The sequence below is a fragment of the Hakea prostrata genome, chromosome 6 (assembly GCF_041222555.1).
Source record: "Hakea prostrata isolate BN-2017 chromosome 6, UWA_Hpros_2, whole genome shotgun sequence".
NCBI classification, from domain to species: domain Eukaryota; kingdom Viridiplantae; phylum Streptophyta; class Magnoliopsida; order Proteales; family Proteaceae; genus Hakea; species Hakea prostrata.
The window spans coordinates 17,769,727-17,784,870 of NC_142605.1; the positions used below are offsets into that span (position 1 = coordinate 17,769,727).

At 37.1% G+C, this 15,144-nt stretch overlaps 1 protein-coding gene across 1 annotated transcript; it reads right to left on the bottom strand.

Annotated features, from left to right (window-relative positions):
• Positions 1-1,790: 1,790 nt before the first annotated feature.
• On the bottom strand, positions 1,791-3,014 carry LOC149012405 (uncharacterized). Its single transcript, XM_089157597.1, has one exon. It carries the CDS (start codon positions 3,012-3,014, stop codon positions 1,791-1,793), a length of 1,224 nt encoding a protein of 407 aa, XP_089013723.1.
• Positions 3,015-15,144: the final 12,130 nt, after the last annotated feature.

Below are 15,144 nucleotides of genomic sequence, written 5' to 3' on the forward strand. Positions count from 1 at the left end.
GATAGGGAAGTACACATGGAATCTAGTGAAGCGATATAAACATATAAAATTTGAACTGGATGTTCCAATAAAGTCATGAATCATTGAAGTGAACTTAGAACCTCATGAGTATTACATCCATGAAATCAGAATTGAATCTATTAAGGGCTTGAGTAATTGTTTACTAGTAAAAAGAGTTTGTAAATTAATTCCATAGTCTGAATGTCGAAAATGAAAATAGGAAATTATTTTCCCTTTTAATAAGATAATACAACAACGAAGTCAGCCTTACTTCAGCTAGATGGGGCTACTACTTGGACTCTTGTTCTCCAATAGACTCTACCTAAAGATCATACTTAGAACAAGACCTAGATTATGCATTTCTTTGCTCACAACCTCTCCTATGGTCATTTCAGTCCTAACTCTAGCTCTTTTAGATCTTTCAGTAAGGATCATACAACTTTTATTTTAATTCCTTCAATCCTTCTAATCAAACAATAATACACAAATAATTCCCCAATACTGAATAGGTAAGTAAATTAATAATTGGTACTCTTAAATTATATGCAGGCAGATGCTCTTTAGGTTACATCTTTGGATCTATATGTTATAAACTTGTAAGCTAAATCTTGTAATTAGATCCACTATATGATAATTGTTCTAATCAAATCACAATAAGGAATAGAATAAAGAATTGGGTTTTGGATATCTTGGTTATATGTTTGCATGCCCTAAAATGGTGGGTGCCCCTTATTGACTTCTTGTAGGTTTGTGAAATAACATCCAATAAATTCTTCTCAGCAATTCTGAGAAAACTAACAAAACTTTGTCAAAGGTTCAGACTATAACTCCATTTAAAATGTATTGCATAAAATTAGAATAAGTATCCACAAATGGTGGTTTTCTTTCTGTTCTTCCTGATATGTTCTAAACATTCAGAACTTCTCCTTTTATGACTGCTTTTCTTCCACAGGAAAATTTGTGGTATAATATATGTCATCCAGTTACTAGAAATAATATTAGAACGAAAAGTGGTAATGAGATGAAGTACTTTTAAAGAGGATAAACTCTCATCTAGGTCAATATATACTATGGGATGCAATTCAACTCACAAAAATATATGTTTAGGAAAAATACAGTACTACCTTGAGTATACTTGATTTACATGTAGTTTCCTGTAAAAATGAGATGCAGTTAGCCATTCAATGAAAACCATGTAGTGCAACTGAATTTTCCATATGTCATGAGAATCAACTATGTCTTCATGTTTCCCTTGTTTAGGATAAATATTAATAAGATATATATGTAATGTTTTAGAGCAGGAAAGGAAAATATTGGCTAGATTTAATTATATCTATCTGGAGAACTAAATATCAGAGGTTTTTCTCTTTCTTTCATTCACTTTTTGTTTTTGGTATTTTTTTTTTTGGGGGGGGGGGGGGAGGAGGGGGTGTTGAGAAATTTTCCACTTGAAATCCTAAAAATCAAATTTATTTTGAAAATTATGTCTTTTCACAGGTCATTAAACTCAGGTTTAACTGTGGTCTATAAATTTTTTTTCTTTAAAAAATAGCAATTCAACATGCTGATCATCATGCAAGCAAGAAAACAAGAGCCATAACTTCTGATGGCTAGATTTCAGACAATAATTTTCACTATATGGTCCAATATACCACCAAAAGTTACATCTTGTCAATAAGAAGCAAAACCATATGGAAGATCAGAAGAAATTGGAAAGCTTACAGTAGCTTGTAACACTAATACTCAAATACCTGGCACAAAGAGAAAGAAATAACATTAATCTCTTGTTTTTAACAGTAACCCTCCCAGGGCTTGCCAACATTTGAAACATCTGAAAAGTGACATGGAGGGTGAATTTCTGAAGTAGTTAGGAACACTGAGGTAGATATTCTGTCCTGGATATTACCTGCTGATGGATATGAGTTGCTACAATAGTGTGTCCTGATGCTGTCAAAATCCCAATTCTCAAAACAAGGGATATTGTTGTTGCTGTTGCAGTTGCTGTAGTTGTGGTTGTTATTGCTGCAAACTAACCCTTGTGTGATTGCATTCTCATGCTGGTAACAGAAGATGGAAGGAAGGCTTGAATTATTGGTGATCATTAGACGTTCTTCAATACCGTTTGTGTTAGGCCTCTGAAGGCCTAATAAATTTGAACTGGGTTCTTTATTGACAGCTATCTCTGCTATTGCAGACTTCATTTCATGGCCATGGGAGATCCCAGATTCTTCACCAGTTTCAGAAGGGCTTGCAAATAAAGTAAGCCTTCGAGCTATTATTTTCTCTCTAGTCCTCTCCCTAGCCCTTGCTCGTGCCTTCTCCCTTGATTCCCTTGCAATAGTAGGAAATTTAGTTTTACGTGGCTGTCTCTTTCTTCTGTTTGTCAAAGCTTTCTTCTCAGGTACCATCCCTTCATAGTCTCTGGCATTGCTGATCTCTTCAATCCCTGATATGACCTCACACTCAGATGTGGAGGAGACACTCTTAGAAGGGCCGCCGCCGCCACCTCCACCTCCACCACCACCACCACCAGATTTCTGTTTTGTTTTCAGTTCTTTATCTCTTGCAAGGTCTTTGATTGGTCCTTTGCACTGGTTTAGCAGCCACCTGATGGTTTTACTTGGTTTGTCATCACCGCGCAAGTCTTGCAGGCCGAAGAAATCCCGGGCAACCTCGAGGGACAATCTCATCCTCCGATCTCTGATGCCTTGAGCAGTGGTAATCTTGCTGTGCCGATCCCTCTTTACTGATCTCTTCTGCTCTGGGTTCTGTTTCTCAGCAATCGGCATGGTTCTGCCTGAAACCGCCATGTCATTAAAAGTTTCAGTAACCAAGTTGGTATTTGCTGTCAAGAGCTGCGGTTGAGGTAGCGGCAAGTGGGCAAGCTGAGAATGGTTATGTTCAGAAATGGTTGGAGAGAAGTGGTAGAAAGATAAAGAAGCAGGATTGAAAATGGATGAGTCATCGTCGTATAATGGGGTGGAGTTGGCTGTCCTGTCGTTGGAGAGGAACATCTGTGGCTCCAAATTTCACCGGACAACCTTCAAAGCCTTTATGTGTTAACTGCAGATCACCTGTTTGAAGAACACTAGAAAGGGACGTGGCTTCTCATAGGCCATAAGCATGAAGTACCTTCTCTTGAAAGAACTCCACATGTTTCGGCATTTTGAGTACACTCAACCCAGGCTTCTCTTCCCGGAAGTAAAGACTAGAGAGCTTGAGAAGGACAATCTCAAAGGAAGGAAAGAGAGAGGTCAGTGTTAGAGAGAGACAGAGACTGTTGGAGTAAAAATGGTGAAGGGTCGGAAACCAAATACTGGTATTTATTGCAGACAAAGAGCTTTCCTTTTCATGATCTTTTAATCCTTTGCTCTTGGTATTGATTAGTGCTTACACTCTCTTTCTCTCTCTCTCTCTCTCTCTCTCTCTCTCTCTCTCTCTCTCTCTCTCTCGCACACATACGCACGCACACCCACCTGCACATGTACAAAGACAAAGACAGGCAATGAGGCAAAGATAGGTAGGGAGTGAGATTGATATTGTGGGAAGTGAGTGGATATGAAAACTTCTTTGTTGCAACTTCACGTGGGAGCAGGTGAGGGATTGGACAGCAAGCCCTTGAGCTTTTGAGCCCGTTATCAAACCAAACCAACGGAAGGAAGAGAGAAGGGTTGCATGGAAGGATTCCATGAATTTGGTGCACGAAGAGGGTACCGGGAGAGGGAGAGGGAAAGAGAGAGAGACAGAGAGAGAGAGAGAGAGAGAGAGAGACAGAGGGTAGAAGCCGATAATTAATGCATTGTGGATTAGGTTTTCCCAAGAGGCACTTGGGGGAAAATGGGTGTTGTGGAGAGTACACGTGTACAAGAGTATCATGAAGGAGGACAATTATTTCAGTTGAAGCTAGAGGCATATATGTATCGTGGCTCCAAGCCTTTCTGCTTTGGAAAACCAGTGCTCCTTTGACTGAGACTGGGTTTTTGCCATGGGTGACTTCTGTCTCTCGATGTCATTTTCACTAAAAAGAGAGAGGGAGCCCATCACCCATCTCTTCACATTTCCATGTGAGACTGTGAAGGAATGTTTGTGAGCTTAGCTTTAAGGGTGGGTTTGTTCCATTGCTTTTATCTTGAGTTCTCAATGGCGCGTGCTTATCTTTGTTCTTAACTTTTAGTTTTTTGGGTGCCTAGCTAAAAGCTGCCTCTCTCTCTCTCTCATAGTCACATTGTCAAGAAAGGTCAGCTTGTGCTCGTACTTGCCATTGATACTCACGCCACAGCTGATAGCTCAGTACAACCCTAGCCAACCACCACTCGCCATTGCTGATAGCTCAGTACATCCTCAAGCTTATCTGATGCTAAAATGGCAATAGTCATGTCCACCATCGAATGCCTTCTTTGTAATCCCAGACATCTCTTCAATCGCCTCTCCTTACTTTCTATGCTTACCTTTCATTCCATATATACATGCCGTTCTTTTTCACTCCATTCTCTGCACTGACGTCTTCTTTACTAGGGCATTATTGCCACATTCGGAGGACCACATGACATGTAGAGCTAGGGTTGGTTCTCGGGTTGTTTTCATGATCAAGATAACTATGAAAATAATAATAAAAATAATAATAAGGACTGTGACTGTGCCATATTAGGGTGCGCGATGCTGATAGCATAAACCCACAAAAGTCACTGTTAGGTTCATTGGTAGCGGAGATGAAGAGCAAAAGATATCTTTTGGTTCTATTTTCATCCCTTTCTCTCACTCAGAATCTTAAGATGAAAATCTCAAATATCACAATAACCTCATCAATTCAGGTACGTATTTATAGAATAGAATTTAAGTAAATAGTAGGTTGACCCAAGTCCTCTTTTTCCATTTTAGGTCTCACAGTCTGGTCATTTAGGATGACTGTCAAAATCTGTCGGTGTAAGTCTATCTTCAAATTCAAATACAAGAATTTGAGTCACACAAACCATCACAAATGAGATCCCATTTGAATTTTTTGACATTTGGGGGGGGGGTTCAACCGTTCAAGTACCTTCTTTAGTAAGCCTTCAACAGTTCTTGGATTTTTTTTCCATAGTTGTTTGCAGTCACATTATGTGAAAATGAAATGACTAAAATGACACCACCACAGAAACTCTTGATGTTCTTACAAGAAAAGGAAAACATATATCTTTCTCTATTCCTTCTGGACACAGTTTCTAAGGGGCGGGAATCTCAAATTTACATTTCTTAATTTTTTTTTTTTTTTTCCTTCCATTAGCTTGATGCAGTTGGGTCACGGGTGTCAGGCAAAGAAGAAAAAACTAAAGTACAACCATATCACAACCATATCATCCATGCTCAATACGTATTCTGTACGACTCAAAAGTTTCTAGCTTTGAGTTTCAGGTGTCATATGCAATTATCTCTTAGTTAGACACCATTGCCTCATCTGATGAGCTTTAATTTGATTCAATGTAATTGGTGTTCTAGGGATTTAATCATAATGTTACGAAAGGAGGGAAAAGAAAGCAAAAAGGGAAGAAGAAAAAAAACACACACACACAAACTCACATCAAAAAATGTTGATGGAAAAGACTAAATGGGTCCAAACGTACTGTTTCAATAAGGCATCCAAAGAGGAGATGATGTCTACTTCAAATGGTTTTAACATTGTCGATTATCAGAACGGGTCAGTTTACGAGTTCAGTGATTGGGATTTTTTTTCTTCTTTCAATCCAGCGTGCAGCCTAAACGAACTGAGATGTCCTTTACTACATCATTATTGAATAGATCAGGCTATGACAGCATGTGATAGGTCCGTATGGAGTCCTTTTAGGACCACTTTCTATGTTTTTGCCAAAGATTGTTAAGGAAAAGCTAAACAAATGAGCTGAACGGATAACGCAAATGGTGACTGTAAAACATACTTAGTGGGTTTGAGGAAGGGCACCAAAAAAAAAAAAAAAAAAAAAAATCCTCCTCCACTCACACCCAAATATCATTGTGTGGTGCAATTTTGATAGGTACATGTTCAATCCTTTGATACTTTCTCCTTTGTTTGTCTTGTTTTGATAATTTATGATTCTGTTGAGAAAGCCACGCTAAGACAGGTACAACAGTGAACGGTTTTTTTTTCTTTGGGTGGTCAGGGATACTGGTTTTCCTGTACTGGATTTCCTGTGCCTTTGGAACTTCCAGGTCCTTAGAAGAGCGGCTTTTTCATGAGAGGAAAACTGTAGTACTTTTACTGTCTCAAAATTTCTTCTCCAAAGGAAGGTAGTGTCACCACTGTTACTAAAAGGAAGCCCTAGTTTGTCAATCAATGACAAGAGAGTTACTGGTTATGATGTTTTAGGGACTTTCAGGTTTTTTGTGTTTGCCAATAAAAGGCTGTCACCCTTGAAATTTGTATACAGAAGAGGTTTTATGAATGAGAGTTGCTATAATCACCATTGAACTTTTGAAGAATTCATCCGGTTAAAACTTGGAAGAATTAATGCTTTCCATCTTGAAACCTGTAATATTTATCACTCCATCCTAGATGAGTTTCTGCACTGTCTACCTAAAGATATCAATCCGTTAGCTTACATTATTGCTGGAGAAGACTCTTTCCACAATCGTTTCCATGGTAAAACCTTTTTGCTAATCAAGTATGATATATTAAAAATCAAAAGATTAAATGTATCACATTGGTAGAGTATACACCACACCATTGAGCTGTTATTCTGTCTTTGGCATTGCTATCAGCAATGACACTAAATTGATCTCCTTGAAAATCTGTTGCCCAAAACTCTTTCTTGCTTAGGCTTGCATAGATTCTTATAATTAATTTTAATGGCCTTCAAGGATGAGGTGTTGTCGTCACTGCAAATGAAATTTCTCATCCATCTTTCTAATGAGAGCTATTGTAGAAGCTGGCCACTAGAAGACTGAATAAATTTTGTATGGGAAACTGCTTAGAACCTGTTTGTTCTACCATGGGCATGATTAATTTCCTGTTAACTCGCCTTTTAAACTTCATTCATTAGTGTTAACATTAACTTGAATAAGCCAAGATTAATAATGTTGACTTTTAATTCCTCAAGAGATGGTCTAAAAACTTTTAACTGCTCTTTGATTGGTTCCATTTTCTTTTTTGGGCTTCAAATTCGAATTGAAGTTGAGTACAATGACAGCTAGCTCTTTGATTGATTCTCTTTCTTTCTTTATTTAGTCTTCAAAATTTGAATCTCTTACGCTAGTTAACGCCATGAATGAAAGCTAAGAATTCAGCCAAAAAAAAAAAATCCCTATGGGTAGAAAATACCCCACCGGATTGTCAAGGTTCTAAATATGTCAGTAACACAGTATGCCTTTGACCAAGAAAAAAAAAATTACCAGCTACGCTTGATAGGCTTGTGCTCGATCTTTAGTGCACTGTCATACATATTCACCTTGAGAGAACCCTTCTGCAGCTGTTCCTAATTAAAAGGAACTTCTCATCACATCTCTGAGGTCTCGTCAATAAGAAGTATCACTTGTTAAAATGTGTGTCATTTACCCTCAAATCTCCTAGAATTACGTCCATGACATAAGTAAAAGGTAATCAGGAAAAGCAAAAAGCTAGCTATATGTTCTTCAAAAGTGATGTTGCTTAAATTCCACCATGCAGAAGATCGCCCAGAGAAAAAAATGCTGTCTAAGAAAAACTTCCAAAACTTAGTGGAGAAATGGCAACCAACTTCATGTGAAAGGATATCACCTAAAAATTATAGAAGTAGGAGGTAATAAAAGTAAAACACTCAAAGATAGTTCATTGCCACTGAATGGAAATCCACCCCAGGATTAAGAACAAATCTCGAAGAACTCCTTCTAAAGGCAAAGGCCAAATTGAAAATAGAATTCCAAAATGTTGTCCATTTCGTAGACAATAGAGAGTGTTGCATTCATACTCCAAGCGCATGAGGTCGCCCAAGTAATATAGAAGTAAGGGAAATCGTTTCTACAAGGATTAAAAATAGTTAGATTATGTACCAACTTCAGAAACACTTATTATTATTTCGTGATCAAAATTGAGAACTAACTAGTGATTATGCTAAAAAAAATCACAAAGTAAAAAAGTATTAACCTAATCAATTAACAAAAATGCTAGAGTTTCGATTTCACCAAACATGTCATAAATTATCAACCTCTCCCCTTTATACAATCAATTTACTATTTTCCCTTGCCGATACCTTGCCTATTACGCTTGAAGGTCCCCAATACACCAAATCTCTTCTACCTTTACCCATAGAAGAACAATCCAATGCATTGCACAAAACACAAAATGCCTAAACAATGTGGAACAAATTGTCTAACATGTTATGCATTAAATGTAATTTGTCATTTTTCAACCCTAGGTATAGCATGTATTCTCCACTATTACTTATATGGAAACATATCATGAAATTCATAAATGTTGATCAAGCATGTAGACATTAAAAAGAAAATTAAAGAAAATGAAGAGTAGATGATTGTACTGTATGAAAGAGAGAAATCAATAAATTAATTCATGTAAGGATCCATCTACACTCTAGCAATAAAAATTTATAACATCATGAGAGAATAAGAAGAAGAAGTTAAGGGACACATTACTCTAGAGGAAGGAAAACTCTAGCCTAGGTAGCGGCTCCTCTGATACTCCTCTGATGTTCCTCAAAACATCTCTAGCAGCTCCTCCTCTTAGAAATTCATCTCCAACCTTCTAAAAATGTCTTTTATGGCTGGAGTTTGCTCCACTTTTATAGAGTGATTTCCTAGATTACATGGGATATCATTCTTTGACTCAATCTGACACAGTTTGAACAAACTCTCAGTTCCTAATCTCACTCAATCGAAAAATTGGCTTGTCTTGGTGGTATTTAAATTGCACTAATTTTGAGAGCTCAAATGAATAATCCCACTAATGGATTTGAAGGTCAATAAGTCATGAAGCTCTTGTCCAAAAATCAGATCGATCAGATGCTAGATGACCATCCGATGAATGACTTAATTAAACTGTACAAAGCACATTCAAAAATGGGATTTTTCCCTCTTTCTTCTCTAAATTAGATTCCCCCCCCCCCCCCTCTTTTCCCTTCTTTGATCAACCTTCAAACTCCTCTAATTGTTCAAACAAATCCTAGTTGTAGGAGTCTCAGTACTAAGATCATTCACTGCAAGCACAGATAATAAATTTGAATCAGTATTTGCCAGGATAAATATAAATTATCAAAATTACTTGAATTCAAGGAAAGTGCATCTAATGCTCATTTCATGCAATATTAGGGGAAAATGATACAAAATATTGCAAACACATGGAAATGTATCAATTTAATTGCTCAAAATAGAATGCATAAAATGAACTTATCCAAGAGCTTATATAGATTTGCATTGGAACATCCCTCTATGCTTAGGCAATTTCAAAACTTGAAAATTACCAATAGTTTGACAAAATCACTACAATTATAAATAATTTGTTTTTATGCCAATGGAAAAAAGGCTGAGAAGGTGTCAGCATGGCCATCATGAATAACTCTCCTAGCGTCAACATGCTTTGAATTTCCAATTGAGCAGCCATCTACAAATTTATTAACCTAGCCCCTTAAATGGGATCCACATCCTCTGTAATTCCTTTCCATGCAATTCCCTACAATTCCCTCATAGGATTGTGCCACGTGGCATTTAAGTAATCCAACAGTTACCCAACAAACTAGAGTTTAAATAAAATTCAAATTTATGGGTGGGTTTAAATAAAATTCAAATTTAGTTTAAATTGGGTAACCGTTGGATCACTTAAATGCCACATGGCACAATCCTATGAGGGAATTGTAGGGAATTGCATGGAAAGGAATTACAGAGGATGTGAATCCCCTTAAATGCTACACTAGGAATTACGGAAGTTAGAGCACATTATCTCCTTGCACAAATCAAACCCTTGGACATCACACATAAAGGAGGAAAAGACCAAAAAACTCTTCTGGTTAAGGACCAACACTATGATGGACATTCCTATGGCTTTTTCCTTTATTTAGGGATATTTTTGGAAAAACACCCCAAACCCTAGCCACCACCTCTCCTCATGCTTATACACCTAGGATTCCTTCTCAAAAGACCATAGTGAATCAAATTCCTGCTACTACGAACTCTAAAGCACACAAAAAGGACTTTATCTTATCAACAGATGACACTCACAGAGACTCTGCCTTATCAAAAGTCGAGTTTGAAGCATATTATAATTCCTGTAAAACCTTCATTGATATTTTATATAATTTCAAACTCTTATCCTCATGTAAACCCAAGTTCTACAAAACTTGCAACACAAGGACTCCATACAATAACAACTATCAAAATCCTAGACGATTGTTGAATAAAAACACACTAATTCTCTATAAAAGAGCATGTAAGTAACTCATTCAGATATAGTGAAATCATCTTAAACTCTCCCATGAACGTAGGTTGCATTCAACCCAACCATGTAATCTAGTGTATGTTCTCTCTCTCTCTCTAAACATCTCCCACTCTCTCTTTCTCTCTTCTACACAAATCTAACATGGCATCAAAGCACTAGGTTTGTTCCCAAACCCCTACTTCACTTCACTCCCTAAATAATCTTCTTGCTATCAAACTTATGGAGAGCAACTATCTGCTCTATCTGCTATGGAGGGTCAGGCTTTCCCTATTTTGAACACTTGTGACCTATTTAGCATTGTGTATGGCTCCTCAACATTCCCACCCGCCACTATCACTGTTGATGAAAATTCTATCCTTGTTTGCAAGCCAAGTCCTAACTATAACAAGTGGATTTGTCAAGATCAGCTTCTCACGTCTGGCTTATTACATCATTATCTGAGTCCGTTCATGCTCAGGTTGTTGGGTGTACTACTACCAAAGAATACTACTACCAAAGAATTATGGGAGCAACTTGAAAAGAATTATGTCACACCCTCTTCTTCTAAAATTGTGCAACTTCGCCTCCAACTCCAGCAAATGAAAGGAGGTAAAAATAGCATTCATAACTAGCTACTTTGTGTCAAATCTACCACCAATCATCTTGCGGCTGATGGAAAGGTTGTTTCAGACCATGATCTTTGCTTGCATGTTCTAAGTAGTTTGGGCCTTGAATATTCAACTTTTGTTATTTCTATAACAACTCATGGATTCCTTGTCACTTATATTAAATTATGAGGAATTACTCACCCAAGAAATTCGTCTTAAAGATGAGTTTGCCTATGACTCACCTCCACTTATAGCAAACCTAACTTAGACTGGTATGGGAGGTCACCCATCCTCCCTTTAGAGGTCGCCCAAACAATGGAGAAATGCCATATTATGGGAGGTCTAATGGCAACCATCCTGATATTCTTGCCCCATTCTCCCTCTAATCGGGGTTACAAACATAACAACAGTTATTCATCATATGTCAGATTTGTGATCGTCTTGGACATAAAGCCCATGACCTGTATCAACGTTATTATAGTGCCCTTTAAGGTATGATCGATGCTCCCATATTTGTGTACGTCTCTGAATTTTTTGGTGGTTTTGTTACAAATGAGAATTGTTGTGAAAAAAATAACAATGCAAGTGTACGCAGCCATAACAAGTAATATAATGGTAAAAGAACCATTCCCTCAAAGACTATAGAGTAAGTACCAAACTAATTGTACCAATTTTATTTGAACAAATAATAAGAAGAAGAATTATCCTGGAATAAATTGAAAATTTAAATTTAAATTGAAATTTGCTAAAAGCTAAAAACCTAGGGTTCAGATTTCACCATAACTAACCCGATCCTTCTTTATAATTTGAAAATTTTTTTTCTAATTGATGGTTGAGATTCCCTTCCCTATCTACTAGTCTCTCTCGAGTACTAATAGAAATCCGCTCAATTGCTAACCCACTATATTTCTATGTGAATTAAAACAACTAAGAGATCATTAAATTCTATGGATTCTCATGTAACAACTACACAATCCATGTAAGTATAGTTCTATCATACATGTAATTCATGGCATTTACTCCAATGAACTAAACACATAAATTCCCTATCAGTTTATTATGATTAATGAATCCATTGATTAGTGCTAATTAATCAAACGCATTAAGAATAGAAGTAAAAACTCAATCAATAAAAACAATATTCAGAATTATATTGATGAATTCAAGAGTGAAAATTCAAAGTTAGGCTACATATGATCCCTAGAAAAATTAAATTAGTTCATTCTAAAAATTAGAAATATCACAAAAGAGTTAGAGAACATTGAAATAAGATGAAGAAAAACTTATTCCCAAGCTCCTAGTCTTCCTCTCCAAGTCTCCAAAATTCTTCCTCTACAATCCTCTAAAGCCCAAAACGTTTTTATTGTTGGAGTATGCTCCCCTTTTATAGAGTGATTTTCTAGATTACATGGATATGATTCCTGACACAATTTGAAACAAACTCTAAGTTCCTAATCTAACTCAACCAAGAAATTTGTTTGTCTAAATGGCATATAGATCGCATCGATTTTGGAAGCTCAAATGCACAGTTGAAGATAAAAAATGAAGCTCCTGTAGCTCCTGTCCAAAAATCAGCTCGATCAGACACCAGATGATCATCCAATGAAGGACTTGATTGAAACTGGACAGAGCACTCAAAAACGAGAATTTTTCTTTTTCCTTCTGTGAATAGGATCCTTTTTCCTCTTTTTCCTCTTTTTCCCTTCTTTGATCAGCCTTCAAACTCCACTAATTGCCTTAAGAAAATCCTTGTTGTTAAAGAAGTCCAAGTACTAAGATGATTCACTACAAGTATAGATAAATTTAAATTACGATTACTAGGATAAATATAAATTACCAAAATTACTTAAATTTGGGGAGAGTGCATCTTATGCTCATTCGCGATATTAGGGTAAAATGATACAAAACGAGTGCAAATACATGAAAATGTATCCAGTTAATTACTCAAAACAGTATGCAAAAAATAAACTGATTACATTGGTATCCTAACTCTGGAGCTACAAATCACATCACCAATCCTCTTGAAAACCTTCACATGGTTCAACTCTATTCTTGTTCAGATCAAGTCCAAGTTGGTAGTGGTATAGGTTTGCCAATCATTCATATTAGTAATATTTCAATTCCCTCCCCCTTTTCTAGAGTTCATCTAAACAAAGTGCTTAATGTGCCTAATATTCACAAGAACTTGTTATCGGTCTCTTAATTCACACATGATAACAATGTAATTTTTTAATTTCACCTTGATATGTTTTATGTGAAGGATCGAGAAACATGGAACTGTCTTCTCCAAGGAAATGTTAAGAATGGACTCTACCAGTTACACTTGGGAAATTTTCTCCATAGACCCTACTTGATGAATGCACTTCGGTCTCCTAATGGCATTTAGACTAAGCCATCTAGCTTTTAAAATAGTTCATAGCATAGTTCCTAAATTTGATTTACTAGTTACTTCAGAGAATGTTAATTTTATTTGTGATGCATGCCAGAAAAGGAAGAGTCATGAACTCCCTTCTCCTCTTCATACACAATTACTAATGGACCTTTGGATTTAATTTTTTAAGACATGAGGGGACCTTCCTAGTGACATTTATTGATGGTTTCAATATAATGTGATTTTTGTGGATGATTTTAATAAATATATTTGGATCCATCCAATGCCTCTGACATCTGAAGAAGTGGGAATTTTTCAAAGATTTAAGTTGCTTGTTGAAAATATATTTTCCATCAGATTAGAAGATTCCATAGTGATTTGGGTGGTGAATACAGAACTGTTTCTACTTTCTTACTGCTTGTCGGATTGAACATTGTCTTTCTTGCCCCTACACTCATGAGCAAACAAGGCTATAGAGCGTTGTCATAGACACATTGTTGAACATGGGCACTCCCTCTTAGCTTAGTCATCTTGTCCCAAAAAATATTGGAACTATGCTTATGAGACTGCAGTTTTTTCTCATTAATCGGATTTCACTCAAGTATTGGCCAATGTTTCTCCACTTTACAAACTCTTCAAGGTGCATTTTGATATACTGCCTCGGGAGTTTTTGGTTGTGCTTATTACCCATGCCTTTGTCCTTATAACAAGAACAAACATGTCTTCAATTTCGGTATAGCATGCATGTATTTTATTGTTACAATCCACAACATTGTGGGTACAAATGCTTTGACCCTCAGATAGGAAAAGTTTTAATTTCCCACCATGTTGTGTTTGATGAGCAGCAGTTTCATTTCCTACACCAAAAGAGTTTCCCTTTCACCTAACCCTAGACCACCTCCATCACCTTCAGCCCCACCACCACCCCCTCCTCCCATGGTCAAATCCTCCTCCTTTGGGCCCACATTATCCCCCTCCTCTCCCACCACCTAATCCTCTCCCCCCCCCCCCTTCTCCTCCCATCCAACTAATTAATGGTTGATCTACCCTATGATCCCCACCCTCCATCCTCTCCCTCAACCCCAACCAACGCTAATCCTCCTCTAAACTCATAACCCATGATTACTAGATCTAAAGCTAATCTTTCTCCTAGCTCCCTTCTCTCTTGTACCTCAAATCCTGAAGTAACCCATATTGGGCCAACCTTTTTCACCACTGCCAATAGGTCTCCTCTGTGTAACCCATAATGCCCTCTTCATAAATGAAACTTGGTCTCATTCCTTCTCCTATTAGGACAAACATTAATTTTTGTAAGTGCGTTTTTAGAGTCATAGAATGGTTGATGGTTCCATCGATAGATACAAAGCAAGGTTGGGAGCTAAGGGATTCAATCAACAAGAAGGTCTGGACTACAATGAAACCTTTAGCCCTATTGTCAAACCTACTACTATTAGATTGGTTTTGCCTCTTGTTGTCTCCCGCTCTTGGCCCATCCGACAGTTCGATATTCAAAATGCTTTTCTACATGGATATGAGATTCTCTATATGAAGCAACCTCCAAGGCTTGCTGACTCACATCATCCTGACTATGTTAGTCGACTTCATGGATCTTTATAGGGACTCAAACAGGCACCAAGAGCATGGTTTGATAGACTCATTTCATTTTTGCTGCTTTGTTGGTTGTAAGACTGACACTTCACATTTTATTTATCATGGGACTCATGGCACAATGTATATCTTGATCTATGTGGATGACATCTTTCTTATTGGAAGCAATGACTTGTTCGTTACTT

Bases quoted from the DNA above. Each gene is read 5' to 3' on its own strand.
- LOC149012405 (XM_089157597.1), bottom strand. From the start codon at position 3,014: ATGTTCCTCTCCAACGACAGGACAGCCAACTCCACCCCATTATACGAC.